This window comes from Microcaecilia unicolor, chromosome 5 (genome assembly GCF_901765095.1).
Source record: "Microcaecilia unicolor chromosome 5, aMicUni1.1, whole genome shotgun sequence".
NCBI classification, from domain to species: domain Eukaryota; kingdom Metazoa; phylum Chordata; class Amphibia; order Gymnophiona; family Siphonopidae; genus Microcaecilia; species Microcaecilia unicolor.
The window spans coordinates 84,155,615-84,183,152 of record NC_044035.1 but is presented as its reverse complement, the minus strand read 5'-3'; the positions used below and the strand labels follow the sequence as shown (position 1 = coordinate 84,183,152).

Genomic DNA, 27,538 nt, shown 5'->3' with positions numbered 1-27,538 from the left:
GCAGTATTTTTCCTGTTTATACACGCTAACCTGCACATTACTAATTTAAAAAAATATATATTTCTGGGAGTAGGTGGAGATTGGGCATAGAAGCGCTAATCAACTGGCACGTTATACTCGGGCCCCTTTTACTAAGCCACATAAGCATCTACATGCACCCAATGCACGCCGAAATGGAGTTACTGCCCGGCTACCATGTGGCTCTTGTGCCAGTTTCATTTTTGGCACAAGTCCGATATGCGAAGCCGAAAGATACATTTTATTTTCGGATGCACATATAGGACACGCGCCAAGAGGCATTTGACGCACGTAGGTCATTACCGCCTGGTTACCACATGAAACTTTATCTCTAGGTCAATAGCTGGCGGTAAGGTCTCAGACCCAAAATGGATGCGCGCCAATTTTGATTTTGCCGCCCATCCATTATCAGCAAAAATTTTAAACAGGCATTTTTTTGAAGGTGATCTGAAATATGGATCTTCGTGTGCCCAAAACAAGCACCTATACTACCGCAGGCCATTTTTCAGTGCACCTTAGTAAAAGGACCCCTGAATTTTTGGGTTTCCAAAGCCAGTGAAACTATAGCCAGCTAAGTGCGATATTCCGCACTTAACCAGCTACAGTGAACCGCATAAAGATAGAACTGACTGTTATGCAATCATATTTATGCGGTTACTTAACCGGCCAAGTGCTGACTCCACTTCTGGAATGCCCTTAGAATAGCCGGTTCTGAGTTGAGCGCTAACTGGACATTTTCAGCGCGCTAACCGGTTAAGTGCCACTAAATATGAGTGGTTAGCCCCAAACAAGCAATTTCACCGGACGGGAACTGTCTCTGGCCGGTTCAATTGCTTTGAATATTGGCTCTTATTATTCCTCATGTACGTACCTGTGGTCTGCTACAAAGTTATCCTTCCTTGGATAGTTTTCAGCACAAGGCAGCTACGTGATTGACCTAAGTACGGAACAAAAAAAAGGCAAGTTTTGACCATCTACATTTAGGGTAATTTTCAGATTTGGGCTGACAACTGCCTTAAATGTAGCTGTCCAAAGTTCAGCTGGATAGGTTGGATGCTCAACTCATGCTAAAAGCTCACCTTTTTGTGTTTAGGGAAATTTGTGAATCTGTATAATTGGTGAAATCTGTATGGTTTCTAATTTCAAAACAGATGTTAATAAAACGCAGTATGCTGTACAGCTTTTTCTTGATTTTGAATAGCTGGTTCTGAGTTGAGTTTGAAAAGTTGATACAAAAATAGCATCTGTTGTTTTTGGAAGGCAGGCAGCTATTTACACTTGAAGCAGATGAGACACTGGTGTCATGCATGTGTATAACAGTATTTGTGTCTTTTCTTTCTATAGATGTTGACTTACAACCTCATCTCTCTGAGATATCTGAGAAATTCAAGAAGGAAGAGATGCTGAAATTTGTTCGAAAGAATGGCTTCAGAGAACCCGAGATAGATGCAATTCTTAATAACAATCAAAACCAAGAAGAGGAGCAGAAGTTCAAATTACTGGAGAGGTGGTATCAGAGCCATGGAAAGACAGGAGCATATCGCACATTAATCAGCAATTTGAGAACATTAAAATTAAATATTCTTGTCGATGATATCAAAGGAACTGTATCTATTTCCAGTGGTCAAGAGAATGTGGATTCTTCCAGTATACCATTTGAGGACAGAAATGAAAGGGAGCTCCAGAACATGGAAGAAGAGTTTTGAAGAAATGCACAATCCGGAAGCAGGAGATACAAAACAGAAATTTTAATTATGCATTTCAAGGTAGTATGAAATTATAAATAGGCTACATTTGAAATGCAATTTTGTTTAGTCATATGGATTGTTTTCCATCCCAGTTCCCATAGTTGGACCTTTATCAGTTGTATTCAATAATTGGGAATGTATTACTGGCTCTTTTTCATTCAGAAGGTCAAGGAAGAACTGTTATCATCTCTTAACTAAAGCCTTAGATATTGGCCAAAAAGAGCCTAAGAATTAATGCTGGTCTAGAGGTGGCATCTCTGTTGCCAAAGGTGCCATCATCTAGTTAATGTTTACACAGTAGATAGAACCTAATTTTAATTAATACCTCTTCCTTTAATGTGACACTGCATGGCTTCTTAGTTATAAAAACTGCCCCGAAGCCAGTGGATTTCCAGGGCGTAGCAGTGGAGCTCTACCTTTGAGTGACCCTGATAAATAGGAGCTAAATAAGCCATAAGGGCTTTGCTTACAGCTTGAAAACAAGACCTGCAACTCCATCTTGTGGACTGAATTTGTCCTTGTGGCCTCTAAAGGACTGCTGAGATGCCAGGAAAGCATTTCCAATACTTGAAACTTTGGGACATAGGCCAAGTTTCCTCTCATTTCGCCGCCCACCCGTCTGCTTGGGCCAAGTCTCCAGTTGTGCACACCGTCCACCGGTAAGCACAGACCAAATGTCGGATGGGCCATCGCCATAACTTGGAGTAAACTTAGTCCGAGTCCTTGCAGATCCCAAAACAGTCCAAATCAAAGCTCCTCATCCATCAGCATAAGTCTAAATAGTTAGTGGTTCAAGTATGGACAACAAAAAGAAAAATGTTCATAACAATTGCACCATTAGCTCAAACAAATAACCTAGACAAAAAGGATTCAGATTAGAGCTAAGCCTGGCTTTGGCCTGCCTACCTGCCACCACCCATGTAGCTCCACTTGTGGCTACAATCTCCTACTGGCAGGAAAAAAAGATAGACATACTGAGCACAAAAACATCTAGCAAATGACCATTTTCGAGACAAAAAGTTGGACATTTTTTCTGATTTGAAAATGGCCATGTTTGCTACTGGATTTTTGGACGGTTTTCCCAAAATGTCCAAAATTGGATTTAGACATCATATTGAAATGCCCCTTCCATATTTAATTGCCTGCTTTGGGAATTGTGCATCTCTGATATCTTGCTTTTCAATTTATTTTTGTGTAGTATCACTGTACATATGGAGAGTCTGACTTTCCAGTTCTATTCCTGTCAGTGGTCCCTTGTTTCCTATTTGTTCAGTGTCTGTCTGCGTTTTGCACATATGACCAAGATGCGATATTCTGCTAGCATGTAGTCTCTGTGAAATATTCTGCCAGTGTTTAGTTTCTGTGTAGGGATCTGTAGCAGACTAACTTGTTCTGTTTTACCTGCAGGAAGTATTATAGGGTGTTGCCTTTTGAAAGGTAGAGTTGTTTCTATTTGAATCTTGGACATAGTTCTGCTTTATTGTGACAGGTTTTCTATAGAGGTCTGGAATGTGTTGTTTTTGACAAGGTTTGGGTCCTGGAGCTCTAAAGGTTCCCCCTCCCCCAAACAGTCCCCAGTACCTTGGGAGAGATGGCGTTATAGGGGCCCATCGTAATTGTTCTGCCTGGGGCCCATTCTATCCTAGCTATTCCACTAGTCTCCACCATCTCCACTGGAAGACTGTTCCACACATCCACCACTCTTTCCATAAAGAAGTATTTCCTTAGATTTCACCTTCATCCTATGCCCTCTAATTCCATAGCTTTTTTTTTTTTCTTCAATCATTTTATTGAGATTTTTATAGCAGAGAACACCATAAAACAAAATAATCAATATTGTTCAAAAATAATCCAGAATCACTTCATTTAATGAAGATTTTGTATTCTATCAGTAACCACACTATACTCCTTACAGAAGTTGTCTAACGGTTGTCTCTCACCAAAGCCATATGTATGCCTTTTACATTCAGAAGCCTCTTAGTATTTCCTCATGAGACAAAATTGCCCCCACCATTCGTACATAGAAAGTTCTGCATCACCGTTCCAGTGTGAGAGGATGTTAAATATGGCAAGAGGTATCATTATATTGAACTACTTGGCATGTTCCTGAGTAGTAGCTTGTCCAAGTGCAGAAGATCGTAGTATGATTATTTAGAGGTCTTCTTGTAAAGAAAACACTGCAGAAGATCGTAGTATGATTATTTAGAGGTCTTCTTGTAAAGAAAACACTGCAGAGATTCTTTCTCATACTAGATCCCAGAATTTACATAGATGTCCACAGAAAAAGATCACATCAAGAGAAAAAGACCAATATACACCTGCTTTAACTCTAGGAACTTATGCAGACTGAGGACCAGATGCACTAAACTTAACGAGCAGGTAGTAAACCGTGGCATGCATTAAATGCTTCTCCGAGCCATTTTCTGATCACGGTAGCAGCTAACAAAAACGGAATGCAGATGAGGAAATTAGTACCCCAATGTGTATAAATCACATTGTATTTATTTATTGCATTTGTATCCCATATTCTCCCACCTATTTGCAGGCTCAATGTGGCTTACATAGATTTATTGACATTGTCATATCAGGATATCAGATACAGTTAGTAATGTGTAGCGATCGAGGAAGGGAGTTATTAGGATAGTTGTATAAGGTGAGCTTTCATAATTAAGTTGTTTGGTGAGGTGGCTTAGTGAGGTTATAGGTGCTCATTGTAGGCCTTGTTGAAGAAGAATGTTTTCGGAGATTTTCGAAAGATACCGTTTTCCGATTGTCTAACCGTGAAAAATCTAATGGGAGGTCTGTACCTCTCGTTGGGGCTGCGCAGCCTCTAAAAACTTCTGTAAATGTAAGAAAAAAAATCAGGAAAAAAAACATCCAAGTGCTCGTCAGGGACATCCTCTATGGACGTCCTTCACTGCCTAGCCACGTCCAAGTGCTAACATGAGCTGGACATCTTCCTGCAGCTTTTGTGATGGGTGTCCTTCTTGGATGTGTTTTTCTCTGCAATTAGGAAGGACTTCTCTGAAGAAAAAAAAAAAAGGACGTCCCTGTTTTTCTTACCTGCCTAAATTGACCACAACCACAGTTCTTTCCACAGGCCCCTCCAAAGTTGTTTTCAGCTTGTGCCCCCACCACACAAGATCGGGACGTGTGAGGACGTCCAAATCAAAACTTTTGGATGTCCCTCCCTCCAGGTCTCTCTCAGCCAATCACAGCGCATTTAGCTGTTACCAGTATCAGTTTTGATTTGGAAGTCCTTGCCAGGGTTGCCAGATGGGCGGTTTTCCGCAACCCGCCGCGGGAAACTTTTGCCCGTGGCGGGTTGCAGTTTTTTGGGCTTGTTTTTTTTTTCGCGCGGGTTTTGGGTGGTTTTTCGGCCGGCGGGGGGTGGGGCTAGCGGCGACAGAGGCGGGGTTTGGTGACATTGGGCGGGGCGAGGTGACGTATTGGGCGGGGCGATGACGGTAGGGGCGGGGTTGATGACGGTGGGGGTGATGACGGAAGGGGCGGGGATGATGACGGCGGGGGCGGGGGTGATGACGGAAGGGGTGGGGTTGATAACGGCAGGGGCGGGGGTGATGACAGCGGGGGTGGGGTGTGTGCGGGTTTTGGGCTGTTTTGGGTGGGAATTTTTTTTTTTATATGGCAACACTGGTCCTTGCATGTCCCGATCCTGGGGGTGGGGGGGGGGTGCAAGATGAAAACAACCTTGGAGGGGACTTTTGAGAGAACTGTGGTTGTGGTCAGTTCAGGCAGGTAAGAAAAACAGGGACGTCCTTTTTTTTTTTTTTTTTTTCTTCAGAGAAGTCCTTCCTAATTGCAGGTAAGAAAAACACTTCCAAGAAGGACGCCCATCACAAAAGCTGCAGGAAGATGTCCAGCTCTCGTTAGAGGTCCCTGACAAGCACTTGGATTTTTTTTTTCTTCAGAGAAGTCCTTTCTAATTGCCTGATGTAAGCCTGCCTTTAACATGCAAAACAGTAAACAATGGAAATGTTAAGAGCAGTAGCACTTAAATTAACTGGGGCTCTTTTCCGCACTGTTTCTCTTCTGAGGTTTCAGGCTGCTGACAAGTTTCCTGCTGGTCAGGGATGTCCTTTTTTTTTTGTTTTTTGAGTGAAGGACCTCCATAAAGGACGTCCTTGGCATGCGCAGAGCAGCCAGCATAACGCTTTGCTGCTCTGCGCATGCTCGACCGCTTACGAGGGAGTAGAGAATGCAAGTAAGCTACAACGAGCAGCTCATTTGCATTCCCTTTCCTTGATGCATGGCCGTTCCCTACCGATTCGCTATGGAATCGGTAAGGGAAGGGGTCTTCCGAGGACCTTAGTGCATCTGTCCCTGAGTAAGTGCTGCAAACAATCCATTGTTTCCTTTCAACTGAAAGAGGCTTGCCCCCTGTGTATTTATGACACAAGCCTAATTTTTAGGTAATCCTTTTTGCTGTATGTGATAACAGCGGGGCATTTAGCTTTGAAGAGAAACACTACTGAAGACTCCACACTCCCAAGCCTCCTTGGTTCCTTAAGTAGGTGAACAAACAAACTCTTTATCTGACTCAGCCATATCTGCTTAGAACCATGGTATTCTCTTTCCCAGGTAACCTACAATCTGAGGTCTTTACATTTCTTGGCTGAGGCCTGAAGGCCCTGCCCTCATAGAGGCCCACCCTCAGGGCCCTAACAAGAACATAAATTGGCTCCTGTGAACACATTACTTGCAGTACTTTTCCTTGGGGCTGTTATCTTTCTTTTTTTTTTTATTTCAAAAGATTCTTTATTGAATTTTTCAAAAGTTTGCCGTGTCATAAATATATTTTGTAAACTACTAATTACACAAGTTATTTTCCCAGTTTACTGGAAAAAAAATTCCTCTAGGTAATGAGACGGATTTTTGATAAAACAAACATAGAAGGCTGATACATTGGAATGCCACATAACTCAGCAGGTTTCAGGCAAAAAACCTTTGCCTGTAGGTAATGCGTGTGCCTGCAGTGAATATGCCAGCTGCTGACTCAGGGAAACTGTAAAGAACAAAGGACTAATTCTGCCACCTACCTTCCTATCTGTTCAAATACATGGGACTATTCAAGGGTCAAACAGGAGAGGAGCCCCGCCGGCGGGCAGGGTGCCTGATGTGGCGGCGGGGCATGGGGTGGGTGGGCAGCAGTGGCGGGGGGGGGGGGGGGGGGGTTGCGGTTGCGGCAGCAGGGGGGTGTCCAAAATGGCGGGGGGGAGGTGGCTAAACAGTGCCCTCTCACCTCAGGCTCTGGCCCCCCCTCACGCCGAGGCCTGGCTACGCCCCTGGTGCTATATATATCTCTTCTATAAACTACAAATCTATACCTCTGCCGTTGTAAACCTATTAACTACTGTAGACAATAGAGCAAAAAAGAGGGGGGACGGCTGGAGGAGGGTGTCAGGGGGTCTTTAATATAGCAGCTAGAAAATCGTCCCTACACGGCCGTGTTTCGGCTCCAAGGCACATTTGCGTCTATTCCAATACATTTAGGCATATGTCTTCGCAGTATTAAAACGTGACTCAAAGACCGTCACATACTTTGGTAAGACTGTCACCATCGTTTCTCTTTCATAAATTAATGTCAGCCATACTTTTCAGCGTTTTATTTACAGACACGTTGATTTGTTTTCTTTCAAAACTTTGGCATCAACCACTACAGTTTCACTGCACGTTAAGTTTGATACATTCAGGTTTGTCTAGATATACACTTTTAAATGCCTTAATCTTATTGTTTTTTTCTATTCTTCAGAAGCCTAACAGCTACTTTTCTCTTGATTAAGCCATCAGCCAAACACAAGAGGTAAAAACCATTTTTCATATACATTTATATGTGGAAGAGTGGCCTAGTGGTTAGGGTGGTGGACTTTGGTCCTGAGGAACTGAGTTCAATTCCCACTTTAGGCACAGGCAGCTCCTTGTGACTCTGGGCAAGTCACTTAACCCTCCATTGCCCCATGTAAGCCGCATTGAGCCTGCCATGAGTGGGAAAGCGCGGGGTACAAATGTAACAAAAATAAATAAATCTTGGTCCATCCTCTGAAAATATCATTACACAGTGATAAAAGTTTGTCCTGTTATTTATGTGCTGTAGACCAGATGTATGAAGACCCTTCTCTTGGTCTCTGTCACTGGGTTAGATGGTTAATACGTAATTGGAAATCCATATTTATTTAGTGGATATGAAGACCCATGATTTCAAAGTTAGCACTTCTCATTAATGTTAGAGAAACTGCTGTCCTTTCTTTGGTTTCATGGCAGATTTTTAAAGAGATGAATCGGTTTAGCCAGCTCAAAGTTAATTAGGTTGAAGTTTATGTTTATTCCACACTTAATATACCGCCTTTAACATCTTTGTGAGTGATATTGCAGAAGGACTGTCTGGTAAGGTATGTCTCTTTGAAGACGATAGCAAACTCTGTAATAGGGTGGATAACACCAGAGAGGGTGGATAACACGAGGAGCGATCTAATGAAGCTTGAAGAATGGTCCAGAAATTGGCAACTCAGATTTAATGCTAAAAAAAAAGTGCAGGGTCATGCACTTGGGTTACAAAACTTCAAGGGAATGATACAGTATAGGGGGTGAAGTACTTCTGTATTCAAAGAAGAGTGGGTCTTGCGGGTGATTGTATCTGATGATCTTAAGATGACCAAACAGGTAGAAAAAGCGACGGTCAAAGCCAGAAGGATGCTCGGGTGCCTGGGGAGAGGAATGGCCAGCAGGAAAAAAGAGGTGATAGTGCCCTTGTATAAGTCTGTGGTGAGGTCCCATTTAGAATACTGTGTGCAATTCTGGAGACTGCACCGACAAAAACAGAATGGAGTTGGTCCAGAGGGCAGCTACAAAGTTGGTCAGTGGTCTCTGTCATAAAATGTATGGGGACGGACTTATAGATCTCAATATGTATACCTGGAAGAAAGGCGGGAGAGAGGGGATATGATGGAGATGTTTAAATTCCTCTGTGGCATTAATGTACAGGAGTTGAGCCTTTTTCAAATGAAGGGAAATTCTGGAATGAGAGGGCATATGATGAAGTTAAGAGGTTATAGGCTCAGGAGTAATGTAAGGAAATATTTTTGCACAGAAAGGGTGGTGGGCACATGGAATGGCCTCCCAATGGAGGTGGTCAAGAAAAGGTCTGTGATTTTTAAGAAAGCGTGGAACAGGCACATGGGATCACTTAGGGAAAGGAGGAGAGAGTGGTTGCTGAGGATGGGCCATTTGACCCCCATCTGCCATCATGTTTCTATGTTTTGAATTTTCCAGTTAACTTCACTTTTGGGCCTACACATTTTTATGGTCTGGTTTACAATAGCTTTTTTTTTTTTTTTTGAAAGGCTCCCCCTCAGACTATAGAAATTGCCTATATAGAAAGCTAGTCTACTGTAGCAGATTTTGAATCTATTTCTAAGGTTCTGTCATTTGACTTCATATACTGTAATATAGGTAATGCTTTAATTTCTTCTGTCTGGTTTTTGTTTTTTGTGGCCTATTTGTTAATGTACTCAGATCACATCTTGGTCAGCTGTATTGCCAAGCTACTTGAATATGCAAAATAAACAATGTTGTTTTCCTTTCTGTATTTAAATGAAAAGTTTTTAAAAAGACGCTGAATCTCCAGAAATGTATTTTTAAATAAATTTGACATCCTAAAACCCTAACCAGAATTACACAAGTTCATTGTATATAAGAGGCAGGGTCAGTGGACATGTATCATTTCCTGTAGCATGCCTTAAAAACCCAGAGACGGCATGGTGAAGTGGCTTAGTGGTTAAAGTAACTGGCTAAACACCACAGAGGGCAGGGCTCAACTTCTGCTTTATTCACTAATGTATCTTGTGGCCTGGGGCAAACCACTTCAGCCTCCATTGTCTTGGACAGGGAAATATCTGCTGCTTCTGCATTAATTTATCAACATGAGCAAGTGAATGAATAAAACTGTATTTTTTAAGGCAGTTGAGTTATGAATAATTCTGAAAGATGTCAGAGAGGTCAGTAACGGAGACCGAAGCCTTGACAGAGTCAACCCTAAACAAAGGCATGGGTGGGTGGGGGGGGGGGGGGGTAACCTGCACAAAACAGCAGACACACCCCTTATCAAAGGCATAGAGGGGGTAACCTGCGCGGAATGGCAGATACATCCCTCCCATAACAAAGGCATAGAGGGGGTAACCTACACAGAGTGACAGGTACAACTCTAAATAAAGGCATAGCAAGGTGTAACCTGTACAGAGTGGCAGATACCACCCACCATACTGGTCTTTATCTACCATCATTTCCTATGTTGCTACTGCTCAGAAGTTTCAAACTATGCTATTTCGTAGCTACAAATGCAAATGCCACTTCATACAGTCTTGGATTAAATGACCACCAGATGGCAGTGTTTATCTGCCAGTGGGAGGAAGATCTCTGTGTAGTCCACAGTGCTGTGGTTCCAGCAACTAGGCAAAAGTGAGACTTAATAGACAAGGGGCTAGGATGGCAGCATTTTTATTAGAATTTATTTATTTTGATTTATTTACTGCTTTTTTTGAAGGAATTCGCTGAAGGCAGTGTACAGTAAGAATAAACCAAACTTCAGCAATAGGCAATTACAGCAGTAAAAATATTCAAATAACGATACAAAATATGGCATAGTATACTACTTACAATGTCAATACAATATGTAATAGAACATTTTAACTGACAGTAAAGGGTATAAGCAAAGATGGAATATATAGATATTTTACTTATTATACTACAGGGACTGAGAGTAATACAAGCCTTGGAACATGACTAAGTTTTCTGTTCTAGTATTTTTAAGAAAATGAAGAGTCATGACCTATGGGCTGCTGTTGATTTCTTTTCTAGGATACTATTTAGATTTTACATTTTTCATACTGAATGGCTTTTTTGATGTCACCTAATGTTACCAGATATGTACCCACAGGGGTTCAGCTAGCACAGGTTTTAAACTTCTGAGAATTACTGATCATTAAGGAGTTAACGCCTGTAAGTTAAATATTGGCGTTTATTCATCTTTTGTTTGCTTTGTGTTCATATTGGTCATGGCAGGGTTCTAGCAGCCTTTATTGATTCCGATTAAAACTGGATTTGTTTGAAGAGAGGCAGGTTCAGTGGGATTGTTTGTGGGTAATATGGTTATTATAGGTGACAAAATGAAGATAAAGATACGTGTCCAAAATAGATCAGGAGGGTAAAGAGGTATATGTGATGCAGAGGTCATCCCTGCTAATCACCTGCTCAGTAACCCATGTTCGGGCTTACATGGCAATCAGACACTGGTGGGGGATGGGGATATGTTGGTACACAAAGATGGATCTCCTATTACTAGGTTCCAGTTCATGGCAGTATTCAAGATGGAGATTAGTTTCAGGGGGCTTGAGCTGGGAGCTTTTGGAATATGTTCCTTCTGTATAGGTGCGACATCTGACACAACTACTACTACTACTTAACATTTCTAGAGCGCTACTAGGGTTACACAGCGCTGTACAAATTAATAACTAAGGACGGTCCCTGCTCAGAAGAGCTTACAATCTAAAGGACGCAATGTCAAGTTGTGGTAGTCTAGATTTCCTGAGTAGAGGTGTTGTGATTAGGTGCCGAAAGCGACATTGAAGAGGTGGGCTTTGAGCAATGATTTGAAGATGGGTAGGGAGGGGGCCTGGCGTATGGGCTCAGGGAGTTTGTTCCAAGCATGGGGTGAGGCGAGGCAGAAAGGGCAGAGCCTAGAGTTGGCGGTGGTGGAGAAGGGTACTGAAAGGAGGGATTTGTCTTGAGAGCGGAGGTTACGGGTAGGGATGTAAGGGGAGATGAGGGTAGAGAGGTAAGGAGGGGCTGCAGATCAAGTGCATTTGTAGGTTAGTAGGAGAAGCTTGAACTGTATGCGGTATCTGATCGGAAGCCAGTGAAGTGACTTGAGGAGAGGGGTGATATGAGTATATCGGTCAAGGCGGAAGATAAGATGTGCGGCAGAATTCTGGATGGACTGAAGGGGGGATAGGTGGCTAAGTGGGAGGCCGGTGAGGAGTAGGTTGCAGTAGTCAAGGCGAGAGGTAATGAGAGAGTGAATGAGAGTTCGGGTGGTGTGCTCAGAGAGGAAGGGGCGAATTTTGCTAATGTAGAGGAAGAAGCGACAGGTCTTGGCTATCTGCTGGATATGCACAGAGAAGGAGAGGGAGGAGTCGAAGATGTCACCGAGGTTGCGGGCAGATGAGACGGGGATGATGAGGGTGTTATCAACTGAGATAGAGAGTGAAGGGAGAGGAGAAGTGGGTTTGGGTGGGAAAACAATAAGTTCAGTCTTGGCCATGTTCACTCACTGGGGATTGCCCAGGGCCACTATTCAGAGGAGTGGAATATGGAAATCCTCAGCCTAGGCATCCTGTTGCCCTGACAAACAAAGCAATCCTTTACTACCCCTACATTAATAACTATGGGGCACTATTGAATGAGGTGTGAATTGTGGGTCACTCTTTCATAGTTTGGGTGAGTCAGAGAGGACACAGCAGGATTAACCATGAAAAGGAATATGGTTGGAATGGAATGGAGAGGCCATGGCCAGTGCTGCCTACGATGGTGAGGCTGATGGAAATACAAGCACAGCTAGTGTAAGCCAGGCTGGGTGTTATTGCTAAAATAGTTCATAAACATTGGGATGTGCTAGCAGTTTATGCTGCATTACATGAGCGCCCAAGTGTAGCGCTAACATTGGGGAGCTTTTGAAGCGACCTCAACTTGATAAGTCCAACGGGATGCACTCCCCTTGTGGCAGTTGTATGTACTCAATGACTACTGATTATGTATTTATTCCAGGTACAACAAAAAAATTTTTCTTTAGATATAGCACTACATGTGAGATGCAGCGGGTGGTGTATTGTATTATATGCCCATGTCAGCTATATTATATAGGACAAATGAGAAAAAAGTTGAAACAGCATATAGCTGAACATTTAAGTAGCATAAGAAATCAGCGAATGGAAGCCCCATTAGTGGCCCATTGGCAGGAAGCAAATCATTCAATAGATGATTTATGATTTACAGCATTAATACATGTGCCTTTGAGACGTGGGGTGATATCAGCAGGGGCGTAGCCACAGGCAGGCCTGGACAGGCCCAGGCCTAGCCACTTTTCCTCCAGGCCCGCCCACCCTCGCATATTGCTGCCTTTTCTCCCGTGGCTCCGGCAGTCCAGGAGCGTTCAACTTGCCTGCCGAGAAATTCTTGTCCTCCCCGCCAGCGCTGCCTTGGTCACTGCAGCATTCTTTTCTTCACCCGTCGCCGGCAACACTGCCATTCACACAGGCAGCTCCGCTCCCCTTTGCCGCGTCCATCCGGCCCTCTCTGATGCACTTCCTGTTTACATAGGACCGGATGGACGCGGCAGAGGGGAGCGGAGCTGCCTGTATGAATGGCAGTGCTGCCGGCGACGGGTGAAGAAAAGAATGCTGCAGGAACCAAGGTTTGCATGCACATTTTCATTTTGTTTTGCAGCCGCGGTGGGACGCAGGGGTGGTGGAGAGAGATGCAGAGCATGTAAGCTCGCGTGGGAAAGCGGGGAAGAAGGAAAAACGGGAAGAGATTGTGGGCTTCTCGTCCCTTGTTAGGAAGCGATAAAAAGGGCAGGTTTCAGCGGCATGGAAAGAGAAACGGGCATTTAATCATGGTAAATATGGGAGGGAAAAAATCTAAAAGCGTTTTTCTAGATATTATTTTTTTAACTTACTAATTATCGGTAAAACGAATTGGAAATCATGCTGCTACTGCTTGTGAAAGTTAAAGATTAACAACTACCTTTATGAATTCTCACCAGATTTCTGCTCTGAACTAATGAGATGAGCATTCTTTTAGCTTTTTTTTTTATTTATAATATTTGCTCTTTCAGGGGTGTAGTCAGACACCCAATTTTGGGTGGGCCTGGGCCCAAGATGGGTGGGCAAAAGAACTCCGCCTTCTCCCACAAGTGATTTGGTCTCTTCCTCTCTCGCCTGCATACCATATGGTCTCTCAAGCAGTCCCCCTACCCCCGCATACCTTTTAAATAGCAGATTTTCACTAGCAGCGAGCAGCAACTAATACACACTACTTTTGTTAGCTCCACAGCATGTATCAGTTGCTGCTCGCTGCAGGCGAAGATCTGCTCTTTACAAGGTATGAAGGAGAGAGTTGGGAGTTTTCGGCTGGTGGGGCTTGGGAATTCCTGCCAGCCTCATCATAAGTGTACTGCTACTGGGTGGGCCTGAGCACAAAATGGGTGGGCCTAGGCCCACCTGAGCCCACCCTTGGCTACGCCACTGGCTCTTCTACCAAAAAAATTTGTTCTGTCAAGGGAATGTGATACGAGTCCCCCTTCCCCTCCCATATGGTGCATCTGTACTGGGTGAGTGAGTTACGAGGAGACAGAAGGATGTAGAAACTAGAGCCTGGGACCAACATGAACTGAAAAATAAAATGAGCAGACAACAAAAGGTAGAAAAGTTTTATTTTTCTATTTTGTGGCTAGAATATGTCAGATTTGAAATGTACATCCTGCTAGTTATGGCTGGGGTCCAAGACAGAAATTTAGGAGGGTACACAAAAGCTTACTAACAGGCTGCACCTTCTTCAGCTGGTCTGGGGTTCTCTCTGGCTAGGGGGCCAAAAGCAGTTGCCCTAGTTGTACCTCTCCTAACACTGTCTCTTGCATGTATTACCATATTTTGCACAGTATAGGCGAAAATGCATCTCTTTGTATTTCTCTGTGCTGCGCTACATGCAAGGTCTGACCTCTTGGGATTTCAATTTAATTTGTTTATGGTTTGTGGTCACTTATTCTGTAATTGGCATTTGTGTTCTGTGTGTGTGACCAATGTATTCTGTTAGCATGAATTTTCTATGTAGTATTCTATAGTACTTTGGCTTGTTCAGTTTTCTGGATAGATGTATTGATATTTTAGTGCCCCGCTGTAATATTTAGGGCATATTTGGGGGAAGCATATGTGTGTTGGAGCACCGTGGCTCAGTGGAGGATGAAGAGTGCACCCTCTTATATTTCCCCTAGCTCTCAATGTGGCCTGCAGCCACTGAGGCTAACACTGCTACTCCCATTGAAGTTATTGGGAGTGGGGTAGGTGTGCGGTAGGAGGAGTAGGGGCGTGGGCAGGGCATATCAGGTGGCAGGTGTTTCTCTAGTGCCCATCTATCCAACCTGTTGGCCCACCCAAAAATTGCCTTCTGGCTAACCACTGGAGATCAGTGAAGCATTGAGAATGCAGGAACAAAGATTAATCTTTTCATGGCGCATAGTGGCTCCCCCTGGTTTAAACTTGGAGCTTGAGTGGTAATTTCTCCGGTAGGTTTTTAATAAATACTAATTAAGGGAACAGGTCCAGCCTATATAAATCTGGGTATTCTGGTAGTTTAACCGGAAGTGAAGGGGGCAAGATTTGGACAAGGGTCCCCCTCGGTAAGCAGCCTATGATTTATGCTTTTCTGTAACCTGTTTGAAATTACATTTGGTATAGGTTTCGGTATTGTTAAATATGTGCCTTCATTTGTAGAAGGATACTTTGTTCCTCCTGATGAAGATATTGAAATACGGTTTCGTATTGGGGAACAAGCAGAGTAATTCAGGCGTTTGAAAGATTATGTGAAAGATGCAGTCGGGATGCCTAAAGACAATCGATGATTGGAGCTGAGATCCATCCCTGCGTTCTCTTTGAGGACTAGGATTGTGTTATCACCTGAAAGTGGAATATTTTCACCACTGAATATATAAAGGCAAGAGTGCCATCGGGTGAAAAAATACAAGGGAATAAGAGATTATTTAAGTGCTGAAATATTTCATTGAGAACATTATCTCCTCATCCTTTGAAAGAACTTTTACAGCCTAAGGAAGTCTATGAGCCAGCGAATATTGATAGAAGACACTGTGAGCAGATGAAATTGCAAAATTAGCTTGTATGAGTTATGCTACAGAAGTACTAGCAGTCCTATGGAGAGCAGGTTGTGATTTGACTATGAAATGAATGAGTGTGAAGTATGTTAATGTGGGTTGAATGAGTTATGAAGATTGATGATTTTAAGGCTCGTATTGTATTTATACTGTTGTTAAAGGTAAAAATTTTGATATAAAAAATATAATCTTCTGGAGAACTATTGATAACGATTACCCAGAACCTGACGCCTATATATATTTTTTGTTAACTATTTTTTTTATGGTTTACTGAGGTTCTGATGCCGAAAGCTACCGTGAGCGTAAATGTGCAATTAATGCCAGGTTTGTATTCAAATTATTCTGTTCAGAGGGCTCGAGAGCAGGTGTTAAAATGTACTGTAAAGATGCTAGCAAACTATTGAACTATGTTTACATGGGTGTTAATGAGATGCACAGAAGGAAATGATAGTCTGTAATGCTGAAAAGTTTTCTCCTGGCCAGGGGCACCATTGAAGGTGTTGAGAAGAGAAAGCCCCAGCCTCTGACCTCACTGCCAGTGCTTCACCTGTTCCAAAGGTTAAGATTTCTCTTCACCCCCCCCCCCCCTTTCCCATGGGTTCCGTATCGCTCCCCTTCTCTCTCTCTCCCTCCCTTCTCTCCCACAGTCTTGTAAATGTTACACTGCTTGCTGGTAGGAGCAGCATGAACATCAGAGGAGGACGGATGCAGCTTCGGGAAGTCCCGGGAAGGGTAACGTTTACAGGGCTGCGGGGGCGAGAGGAGAGGATGTGATGCTGGAGCCACAGCGAGGGAGGCAGCTGAAGAGAGAGAGAGACCAGAATGGGAGTAGGAAGAGACTCTGGAATGGGGGGGGGGGCAGACCCGCAGGGGGCACCACTGAAGTTGGCTCAAGGCACCATAATCCCTTGAGCCTACCCTGTTTATACCAAAAGACCCTTCCTTTAATTTTAGTACTAGACTCCCTAACCCCTCCCTCCCCAAAGAAAGGGGATCATCAGAGCTTTGTGTCTCATAGTGAAAGGTAATATCACTGCAAACACAATTCTTGTGATTGGCAGAGTTTGTGGGGAGTTCTCTAGCACACTGAAACAGTGTGTAGAATTTCACAGCCTACAGTAGCAATAGGGACCATTCACCACAGGAGCACCAATTTTACTAATATGTCAATGATCGTCTAATAAGAGACATAAAGAGAGGCTCGATGATCTTGTTTGCTGCTTACCCATCTGTCAGATGAATTTGGGAGAATATGTATAATTTAGTTTCAGACTAGAAATATAAGCCCACCCCTGGCAGAAAGCCAGGTACTGAGCTAGGACAATTAAGTTTGCTCCCTAGGGTGATGAAACTTTCCTTTTCATGACAATAAGTGAATGGTAAACAGGTTGAACAGCTTTTGTAAGGAGAGACAGTCACACCTTCTTCACAGCATGTCATAAAAACCACACGGGGAAATTTCAGTCTGAGGTAAGGCTGGTCTGACTTTCACACACTCCAGGCACCTGACACCACACAATTTCCATAATCATTTGAAATATGAGTCGGAAGTTTCCCTTTTTTGTTTGGCTTGTTTTTTTTGACAGTAAAATGCAGCTTTCTAGCTAGCTACCTCTGTGAGTATGCAGAATAGTCTGGAAGAACAGAGGATCATGCCATTAACAGATTTGGTAAAGCTCATAAATGGATGACAACAATGCACTAGTGAGGAAGAGAAAGACCTCAGTATGAGAGACATATTTGGATTTATATAAATAATCCATGAACAAATAATGAGCTAGTACATGGTATCAAGAATAATAATTGAATATATGGACTATGGTAGCATCTATGTGAATTTAAGGGGGTTGTGCACTTTTTAATACATGCTGTCTTTTTGATATATAATAAAATTAAATTGTGTTAAGTTTGTAAGTATTTCTTTAATATGTGAAAAACTTTGTAAACTTTCTGTATTTGGATATTTTCTGAGAAAGTTCATTTGAATTGTTAGGATTCCTATTGTTCACATGCAGAAGGTATGACAGCCCTTATCAACTAACCTGTTGCTTTACTAATAAATTATGGTGGTCCTTTTACTCAGGTGCGCTGAAAAATGGCTTGCGGTAGTGTTTTGGGCGTGCGCCAATTCATTTTTCAGCGCGCCTGCAAAAAAGCCCCTTTTTAAAAAATTTTTTGCTGAAACTGGATGTGCGACAAAATCAAAATTGCCGTATGCCCATTTTGGGTCTGAGACCTTACTACCAGCCACTGACCTAGCGGTAAAGTCTCATGCAGTAACTGGGCAGTAATGACCTATGCGCGACAAATGCCACTTGGTGCACGTAGCTGACATGTGCCAAAAAAATTAAAAAAAAACATTTTGGGGGCACGTGTAGTGGACACACGCCAAAAATACTGCAAGGGCTACACAGTAGCCATGCGGTAACTCCATTTTGGAGTGTAGACGCTTACGTGGCTTAGTAAAAGGACCCCTGTGCCATTAGCTTCCTTTATTCATGCAGTACTTGATAGTTAACATAAGTGTCAAGACATCAGGTGGTTATTTTACAGCAAAATGTCACAAGCCTTACATTAAGTAACAAGAAGACCTCTTGCTGGTGTATTTCCACTTTAAACAAACATCTGTCTTGTGAGAAGAAAAGTGTTTGAATATGATTTCTGAAAGCAATTTTCTTCCCCCCACCCTTTCTTCCTTTTGTTTTGTCTCACCCCATCTAAATGTCAGCCTCTTCTGCTCCTCCCCAAAGCACTGAGGTGCGGTCAGCTTCTTAGCCAGAGGTCTTGTGTTTCTGCCCATCTCAGTATAACCCCACCCACACTTTAACCCACACACAGGAATGAATGAGACTACTGGTAATTCCCCTAATCACAGTGTGTAGGCTAAAGAATGATGGATTTTTTTTTTTCCCACTTGAAAAATGACTAATGTTTGCCAGTAATCACTTCATCTTCCAGGTGTGCTAATAAAAAGGATACTTTTATTAACAGTCGCTGACATAAGAAGTCAAAGTAGATACCTATTTTGGGGCTATTTCTAAAGACCACTTAGGCAGCTATGTGTCTTTATGAAACAACCACTTAAAACCTGCAGACATCGTGGGTAAAAATGCACCTGTGTAGATTTGCACCCGCTTAAGAGTTGGTGAAAATGTATGCACGTGTAATGTGCATGTGTACTTTGTGACTTTATCCATGCCTACCCAGACTACATCCCCAAAGGTGCCTGCAGGCAGGTTGTGTAAACATTTGTGCTTTCTTGCTACTACCTCTACTTTTACCTTAGAAAAAGCTTTATAAAATGACTCTGGAAATGGGCAAATCTATTTTGTAAACATGGTGAAAGGTAGTCACAGAGAGAAGGAAGCTACATCACTAATTTGAAAAAATGTAATTTATTTATTGCATTGAGCCTATTTGCAGGCTCAATGTGGCTTACAATTTCCGTCATGAATAGTTCCCTGTTTTCTGGTTACCTTTCTTATTATGCACAATTTTCAGGATTGTACTGAGCTGGAATTATGTCCTGTGCAGCATGCCTCCTGCACCCCTGTTCCACCCACTGTGCTGTGGACAAGAAGAGGATATAATTGACAGGAAGCAATTTTTGCCACTCATGAACTGAAACTTCCCTCTTGTCAGCAGGTCTCTCTTTCACTCCTCAGCCTGGGTTGACCCTGCTTAGCGGGAATGTTTCAATGCAGGCTCTTGTTTCCTCTGGCACCTGCCTCAGACATCCATGCCTCCCTCAGTTTAGGCGCTCCCTGAGGTTGCACTTAAGCGGCATTCCAACTGACCAGAAACTCCCATCATTCATAAAAAAGGATTTTTCTTTTATTTTCCACAGCTCAGTTATCACCATTTCCATAGCACTTGATACTGCCTCATCTCAAGTCATTGACATTTGTTCACATTCACAATACCCAATTGAGGTTTCTCTCAAACCTTGCTGAATATAGTTCATCACACTCTAATGCCACCTTATCCCTCTTCAGGTAGCTACCAGTTGTCCTGCTGCTCAAAAGTTCATTCCAACATACAGTTTTACTTTCCTGCTCCCTTAATGCTCTGGGTTACTCGCTGCCACAGATTCTTTCCCAGCTGCCTCAATTCTCTCCTTCCAATTTTAATCAGTTGAGGAAATACAGCAGCCAGTAAACACCTCACCTTAGCACCGGCAGCCTGGGCGAATGCAGACACCTTCGTACTCTCCTCCTTATTCCCTTCTGCCTCCTCCATTTTATCCTATTCCATCTCTTCCTCCTCCACCCAGGGCTCTCTCAGCTGCTCCTCATCCCCCTAATTGGAAACCATCTCCCAATCCTGCCCCTCCCCCTCCACTTCCTGTGAGTCCTGTAGTGGGTCAGGTGCATTGTGGGGATGGTAGTCCCTAGCCTTAATCCTCATTCTAATCAATCTCTTACCCACCAGGGGGTGAGCTTCCCGCCTATAAGGGATGTGTGCCTGCCTCTTTAGCTCCTTCCTGGGCTGCTCTCGCTTTCCCTGAGGTCGTCCTCTCAGCAACCCCTTACAATTTGCCACGAAATGACTTTGTTTCACCGCACTCTGTTCCTCAGTCCACAATGATCTGTACCCATCTTTCTCCTCCTCCCTCCCCCCTTAGAAGATACAATATTCACAGCCCCAGTTATATTCTGTTCTATTAAATGATCTGGCTTGCAAGATAGTGTTTTACCTGGGGCTCGCTGACAGGCTATCCTCACTGCTTCCACGGCCCTCAGTACGGCCGTGCTATAATATGAACATTTATTTATGTATTTTCAGCACCTGATAATGCCGCAAGTGATTTCTGAGGTGATTATGCAGTTTACAATTTCTATTACAGGTACTTTATTCTTACTAAAGCACTTTTTTTTTAATCATGAGCTGCAAATCCAGGGCCATCCCAAGGACTGTGTAGGAGGTGAGGCTTCACAGGGTGCCAGGGAGATGGGTGCAAAAGCCACTCCCCATCCATGGTCTCCCCTGCAGTGGCTGTGGCACAGTGGCAAGGCATGTCATTATGGGGCATGTCACACAAGGAGCGATTTCAAATTTGAGGTGCTCCTGTGCAACCCAACATCAGTGAAGATATTGATTTGCCCTTGTTATTAAGGCAACATTTATTCAGTGTTGTATCCTACAGTATACTTCAGAAGTGTTCAGAACGATCATGGTATGATGGTAAATAAACACAATAAGGCATGATAATTACAAAATAAAAACCTGAATCAATTCACTGAAATATAACCGGACTAATAACGCAACAACTGGTGGTGGTAAAGTATAGAAAGATTCTGAAGCCTAGGCAGAACTGAAATTTTTAAGGGATGTCTAGAAGCCAGAAGCTCAGGCCATTGCTGTACATTTTCTGGAAGCCTGTTCCACCACAGTGGACCTGCACTTAATGATGATGAACAAGTCCAGGTCCTAGATAATCTTATAGATTTTAACAAAGGTACTGCCAAATAATTACCACCTTGGAAGCCAAACGCTTGACTTTGTAAATGTATTTATTTATTTGGTGCATTTTTACCCCACATTTTCCCACATAAGCAGGCGCAATGCGGCTTACATTAAGTCAAGAGTATACAATTCAATATAGCGATACTCTTAATTACTGCTCTCTTACCTGAACGGACCCATCTGATGTAAAGATTTGAATGTCAAGATCAAAGGCTTAATCCTAATGTGAGAGATAACAGAAGAAATATAAACCTTAAGAACAAAATAGAAAAATAAAAGATGGGGGCAGTAGAGAGCTGCTGTGTAAATGCTCTCTCCTGATATCTTCTAGAATATCATTTCACAGTCTATTTTTCAATCAATCTGCACCTCTGAGAGCAAAGCACAAAATCAAGATAGTGCTGGCTCAAAAAGAACTAAGGGGTCCTTTTACAAAGCTGCAGGAAAAAGGTCCCTGCAGTAATGGCAGGAACTGCTTCTCCCATGTGTTAGGACCCTTTTTACCACAGATATTTTCAGAACTGTTTGTAATCCATCATGGGCTAAATTCTATATATCACGCCATTTCTGGCGCTATGAAAAATAATGGCATAATTTCTAGCACGGCACTAACCCAGCAGTAATCACTGCCTAGTTACCACCAGGTTGCTGCGGGAGCCCTTACTGCCACTTCAATGGGTGGCGGTAAGTGCCCCCCCCCCCCCACATGGCCACGCGGCCACGCGGTAAGAGTAATCTTACGGCGTGGCCATGTCTTTTTTTAGGAGCTTCATTGTGGTAAAATTGGCCCTGGCACATGGCAAAAATGGCCCCCATCACTACTGCAAGGCCCTTTTTACCACAGCTTGGTAAAAGAACTCCTAAGCCAATTAAGTTGTGCATATGTCTCAGCAGCACAGGCAGTTCATTCCAAGTCCTAACCACCAAGAATAAAAATGATGTGGCAAATTGCCTCTTGTACCTGATTTTTGCTGTATTAGGGTACTGCAGCATTAAGTAATGTTTAGAAGAAGTATCATAATTTTTCGCTAAAATACTAACCAAGCAACATATATTCAGAAGCTTGACCGTGTAAAATCAGAAACACAGTAGTACAAATTTTAAATATCACCCTAGCCTCTTTTGGTAGCCCAGTGTAACGTAGAGGGGTATTTTCGAAAGAAACGTCCAAGTTGTGATTTGGACGTCCTTGCAAAACGGCGAAATCCAGGGGAGGGGAAGCCCGTATTTTTGAAAAAAGATGGATGTCCATCTTTCGTTGCGAAAATACCGTCAGAGACGTCCAAATCCTTAAATTTGAACATCCCTAGATTTGGACGTCCCTAGACATGGACATTTCTGACGTTCAGCGATTTTCGAAACCAAAGACGTCAATATCAAAAACGTCCAAATGCAAGCCATTTGGGATGTGGGAGGAGCCAGCATTTGTAGTGCACTGGTCCCCCTGACATGCCAGGACACCAACTGGGCACCCTAGGGGGCACTTCAGTGGACTTCATAAAATGCTCCCAGGAACCTAGCTCCCTTACCTTGTGTGCTGAGCCCCCCAAACCCCCCCAAAACCCACTACCCACAACTGTACACCACTACCATAGCCCTTATGGGTGAAGGGAGCATCTACATATAGGTACAGTAGGTGTGTGGTGGGTTTTGGAGAGCTCGCTGCTTCCTCCACAAATGTAACAGGTTGCGGGGGGTGTATGGGCCTGGGTCTGCCTGTCTGAAGTGCACTGCACCCACTAAAACCTCTCCTGGGACCTGCATGCACTGTCATGGACCTGAGTATGACATCTGAGGCTGGCACGACATATTTTTAAACATGTTCTTTGAGGGTGGGAGGGGGTTAGTGACCACTGGGGGAATAGCAGGAGGTCAACCCTGATTTTCTCCGGTGGTCATCTGGTCATTTTGGGCAGCTTTTTGTGCCTTACTTGTTAAAAAAACACGTCCGGGTGAAAACATCCTAGTGTTCGTCAGGGACATCCTTGGGGGGGGGGTTTTTGATTATGGGTCAAAGACGTCCAAGTCCTGCCTTCACTACGCCTCCAAAACGCCCCTTGAACTTTGGACGTCCTTGCAACGGAATGCAGTTGGAGACGTCCAAAATCGGGTTTCGATTATACCGATTTGGACGTCTCTGGGAGAAGGACATCCATCTTCCGATTTATGTCGAAAGATGGACGTCCTCTTTCGAAAATGAGCCCGATAGTAACATAGTAGGTGGTGGCAGATGAAGACCCATACAGTCCATCCAGTCTGCCCAACCCACTCATAACATAAGGTATGATATGGTATTACATATGTGTACTTGATCTTGATTTGCCCTTGCCATTTTTAGGGCACAGACCATAGAAGTCTGCCTAGTATTGGCCTTGTTCTCCAACTACTGAAGCTGTCATCGAAGCCCCACTCCAGCCCATCCAAATCTGTCTGGCCATAATCTGGGTTTTGACTTTTGATCTCGAGCAAGAAGGATCGTCCTTGCTTTAGTTTTACCAAATGACAAAGTGTATTTCTATGGCATATACTACTTACTACTACTTAACATTTCTAGAGCGCTACTAGGGTTACGCAGCGCTGTACAATTTAACAAAGAGAGACAGTCCCTGCTCAAAGAGCTTACAATCTAATAGATAAGTGAACAGTCGGTCCGATAGGGGCAGTCAAATTGGGGCAGTCTGGATTCACTGAACGGTAAGGGTTAGGTGCCGAACGCAGCAAATTCTGCTGCTCCTTAGATGTCACAACTTTTTGGTTCCCTGATGCGGCGCTTAGCGCTGAAACATGGCCCATGTCGGGTTATTAAGGGAAGAATTGACATTCAAGTTATACAATTAAAGAAATTGTGTCCCGATTTTGAAGGCTCTTGGTGCTTCTTTTTGCTGTTCGACCACAATGAGGGCACAGACAGTAGAAGTCTGCCTGGTATTGGCCTTGTTCTCCAACTATTGAAGTTGTCATTGAAGCCTCACTTCAGCCCATCCAAATCTGTCTGGCCACACTCAGGGCATAGACCATAGAAGTCTGCCCAACACCGGCCTTGCTCTCCATCTACTGAACTTTGCTAAGCGTGGCAAAAGCCTGATCAAATCTCGATGCCTGACAGATTAGACGTGCTGCAGTGTTTGTAACCTTCTTAGTAAATACTTATGACAACATGCATAAACCACGTTACAGTAGTCTAACCCCTCTGTTTACTATGCTGCACTAGCGGCTGGTGGTGCGCTAGTTCTTTGAATGGGCTGTGTCGGCGTTGCTGCTTAGTAAACAGGGGGGGGGGAGGGGTAAGTGTTTTAAAATCAAAGCCTGAACAACAATCTGAAATACTTCAGGTGTGAAATTAGATTGTACTCTCCTTCATCTCCATAATGCCCTAAACACTTTAAAAGAGAGGGCTTTTACTTGAGCTTCAAAAATGAGATAGTTGTCAAATATAATACCCAATATTTTAAGCTTCTTCTCCAGAAGATAAGTTGTACCATTCACTGTAAAACTTGTATATGGTATCTGATTATAACTACTACTCAACATTAAGAACTTGATGCTAGACCAAGTCTGGACTTACATTGTTCACTGATCGGGGGGTGGGAGAAATTTATCTTCAAGGCCAATGGTATGAAACCTAGTAACATAAGATAGTCCATAATGAGTTAGACTAAAGTTCCATCAGTCCCAGCATCTAGTCTCTGACAGTGCAGTGGCCAATCCAGGTCACAGATAACTAGCATGAAACTGGATAGATTCCATGCTGCTTACTCCCAAGAATAAGCAGTGAATTTCCCCCAAGTCCACCTTAAAGCTGCATGAACTTTTCTTCTAAGAATTTGTCTGAACCCCCTTTTTTTTTTTTTTTTTTAAATCTTGACCACATCCTCTGGCACTGAATTCCAGAGCTTGATTGCGCATTGATTAAAATACAACAACAACTTTGATTTGTTTAAAATATGCTTCTTGTCAGTTTCATGGCATGTTCCCTGGTCGCAGTACTACTGAAAGGGTAAACAACCTTTTCTACTTACCCATTCCCCCCACTCTTGATTTTCTAGAGCCAATCACAAAAGACCCTCCAAATAGGATGGTGATTCAAAATAAGCCCCCATGAGGGCATAAGTATGTGCATGTGTGTGATGGGCACATAACCAGGCTGATCCACCAGGAAGTAAGAGGCAGATTCTGAAGGAGATTGGGATTGGAGGAAAATTTTGAGTGTGAAAGGTAATGATAGATGAGGCTTGAGGCTCATGACTTGGGGGTCTGTCAAAAGGGTTGCAAGCTTTGGCAGGTTTTTTACCTTGCAGTGTTTTAGAATTTTAGTGGGAGACGGGAGGTTGAGGGGGGGGGGGGGATTGAAAGCAAAAGGGATCTGTGTTCTAGAATTGTTTTGCATAATTCATTGAGGATTGTAAAGCAACTAGAACAGGAAGAAAGGCATGTGTACATGGGGGGAGGGGCTGGATCCTATGCAAGTATGGGAGTTTTCAGAGTCTTTACATTCTTCTGAATCACTCTTTTCCTACAACTCAGATTTGGATGTGATGAGTGTTCAGTCAGATGCAGAGATATTCTAGGCAAGGTCACATATTTAGTGTTGTCATCCCTTTAGATATTCAAATTCCACAAAAATTAAAGAGAAAGATTGTACAGGATAAATATATGGATTTGTTTTTTGCTTTAGCCTATGATCAGGATGTTGTTGATGAAGAAAGTAAAGATGATAATAAAAAGAGGAAATTTAAAGTTCCTAAGCAATTCAGAAATAGCTTCTGGTTTTTAATATTTTGTTTTCCAGTATTCTTGAGAGTGTACATGTGGTGGGTAGACCTGGCTAAACTATAATGAGAAGTTCCAGAAGATCTTGGCAAAAGATGTTGGAGATTTGGAGTATGAGAAATGTAGATAGTTGGTTAGCCGAAATGCATTGCTTTTTTTGTGCCGGTACGCACCGGTACAGTGTACTAGCACCTTTTTTTTCTGAGGGCTGGCTCACCAACTTTCCGTTCTGCCCCCTGCAAGCAAATCTAATATTTACCGAAGTCGCAGCGCGAACCGGTGCGGTAGTGAAGACAGCAAGCAGGCAGGCTTGCCTGAGTCCTCATCGCTTCCCTGCCCTCTCAGCACAGCTCAGGCTCAGCGTCCCGCCTTTGTCACTTCTCTGCCCTCTCAGCGTCCTGCCCTCATGGAAAGGAAATTACATCAGAGGACAGCGGGACGCTGAGAGGGCAGGGAAACAATGAAGGCGGGACGCTGAGCCTGAGCTGTGCTGAGAGGGCAGGGAAGCGACGAGGAGGTGAGCCTGCCTGCTTGCTGTCTTCACTACTGCCGGTTCGCTCTGCAACTTCGGTAAATATTAGATTTGCAGGGGGCAGAACGTAAAGTTGGTGAGCTGAGGACCGGCAGGTGGGGATGGGGTTGGAACAATCTCTGGGGCAGGTGGAGGCTGGAGCGAGTCACAGGACATGGAAGGGAGAGGGAGGATAGGGAGGAAGGGAGAATCACTGGACATGGAGGGGAGGGCAGAGAATCGGTGAACATGGATGGGAGGGAAGGATAGGGGCAAAGGAGAATCGCTGGGCATGGATGGGAGGGAAGGATAGGGGCAAAGGAGAATCGCTGGACATGGATGGGAGGGGAGGGCAGAGGAGAATCCTGGACATGGATGGGATGGGAGGGCAGGGGAGAGAGGAGAGTTGTTGGACATGGATGAATGGAGGCGAGGGCAGGATAAATGCTGGACATGGATGGAGGAGAGGGAAGACAGGAAGGAGATGCACATGGATGGAGAGGAGAGAGGAGAAATGCTGGACATGGATGGGATGGGAGGGCAGGGGAGAGAGGAGAATCACTGGACAGGAATGGGAGGGGAGGGCAGGGAAGAGAGGAGAATCGCTGGACATGGATGGAAGGGAAGAATAGGGGCAAAGGAGAATTGCTGGACATGGAGGGGAGGGCAGGGGAGAGAAGAGAGTTGCTGGACATGGATGGATGGAGGGGAGGGCAGGAGAAATGCTGGACATGGATGGAGGAGAGGGAAGACAGGAAGGAGATGCACATGGATGGAGGGGAGGGGAGAGAGGTGAAATGCTGGACATGGATGGAGTGGAGGGCAGGGAAGAGAAATGTTGGAGGGAAGGAAAGACAGAGGAAGGAGATGCACACGGATGGAGGGGGAGAGGAGAAATGCTGGCCTTGGATGGAGGAGAGGGAAGACAGAGGAAGGAGATGCACATGGATGGTGGGGAGGGGAGAGAGTTGAAATGCTGGACATGGATGGAGAGGAGGAAAGAGAGAGGAAGTGAGATGAACATGGATGGAGGGAGAGGAGAGGAGAAATGCTGTACATGGATGGAGG

At 43.8% G+C, this 27,538-nt stretch overlaps 1 protein-coding gene across 1 annotated transcript in view; it reads left to right on the top strand.

Annotated features, from left to right (window-relative positions):
• FAS (Fas cell surface death receptor) overlaps positions 1–2,707 on the top strand; it is a 69,389-nt gene extending 66,682 nt beyond the window's left edge. The window contains exon 9 of the mRNA XM_030204825.1: positions 1,363–2,707. Within this exon, the coding sequence (XP_030060685.1) occupies positions 1,363–1,724 (362 nt within the window). The 3' untranslated portion in view covers positions 1,725–2,707. The remainder of the gene's footprint in view (positions 1–1,362) is intronic.
• The last annotated feature ends 24,831 nt before the right edge of the window (positions 2,708–27,538 follow it).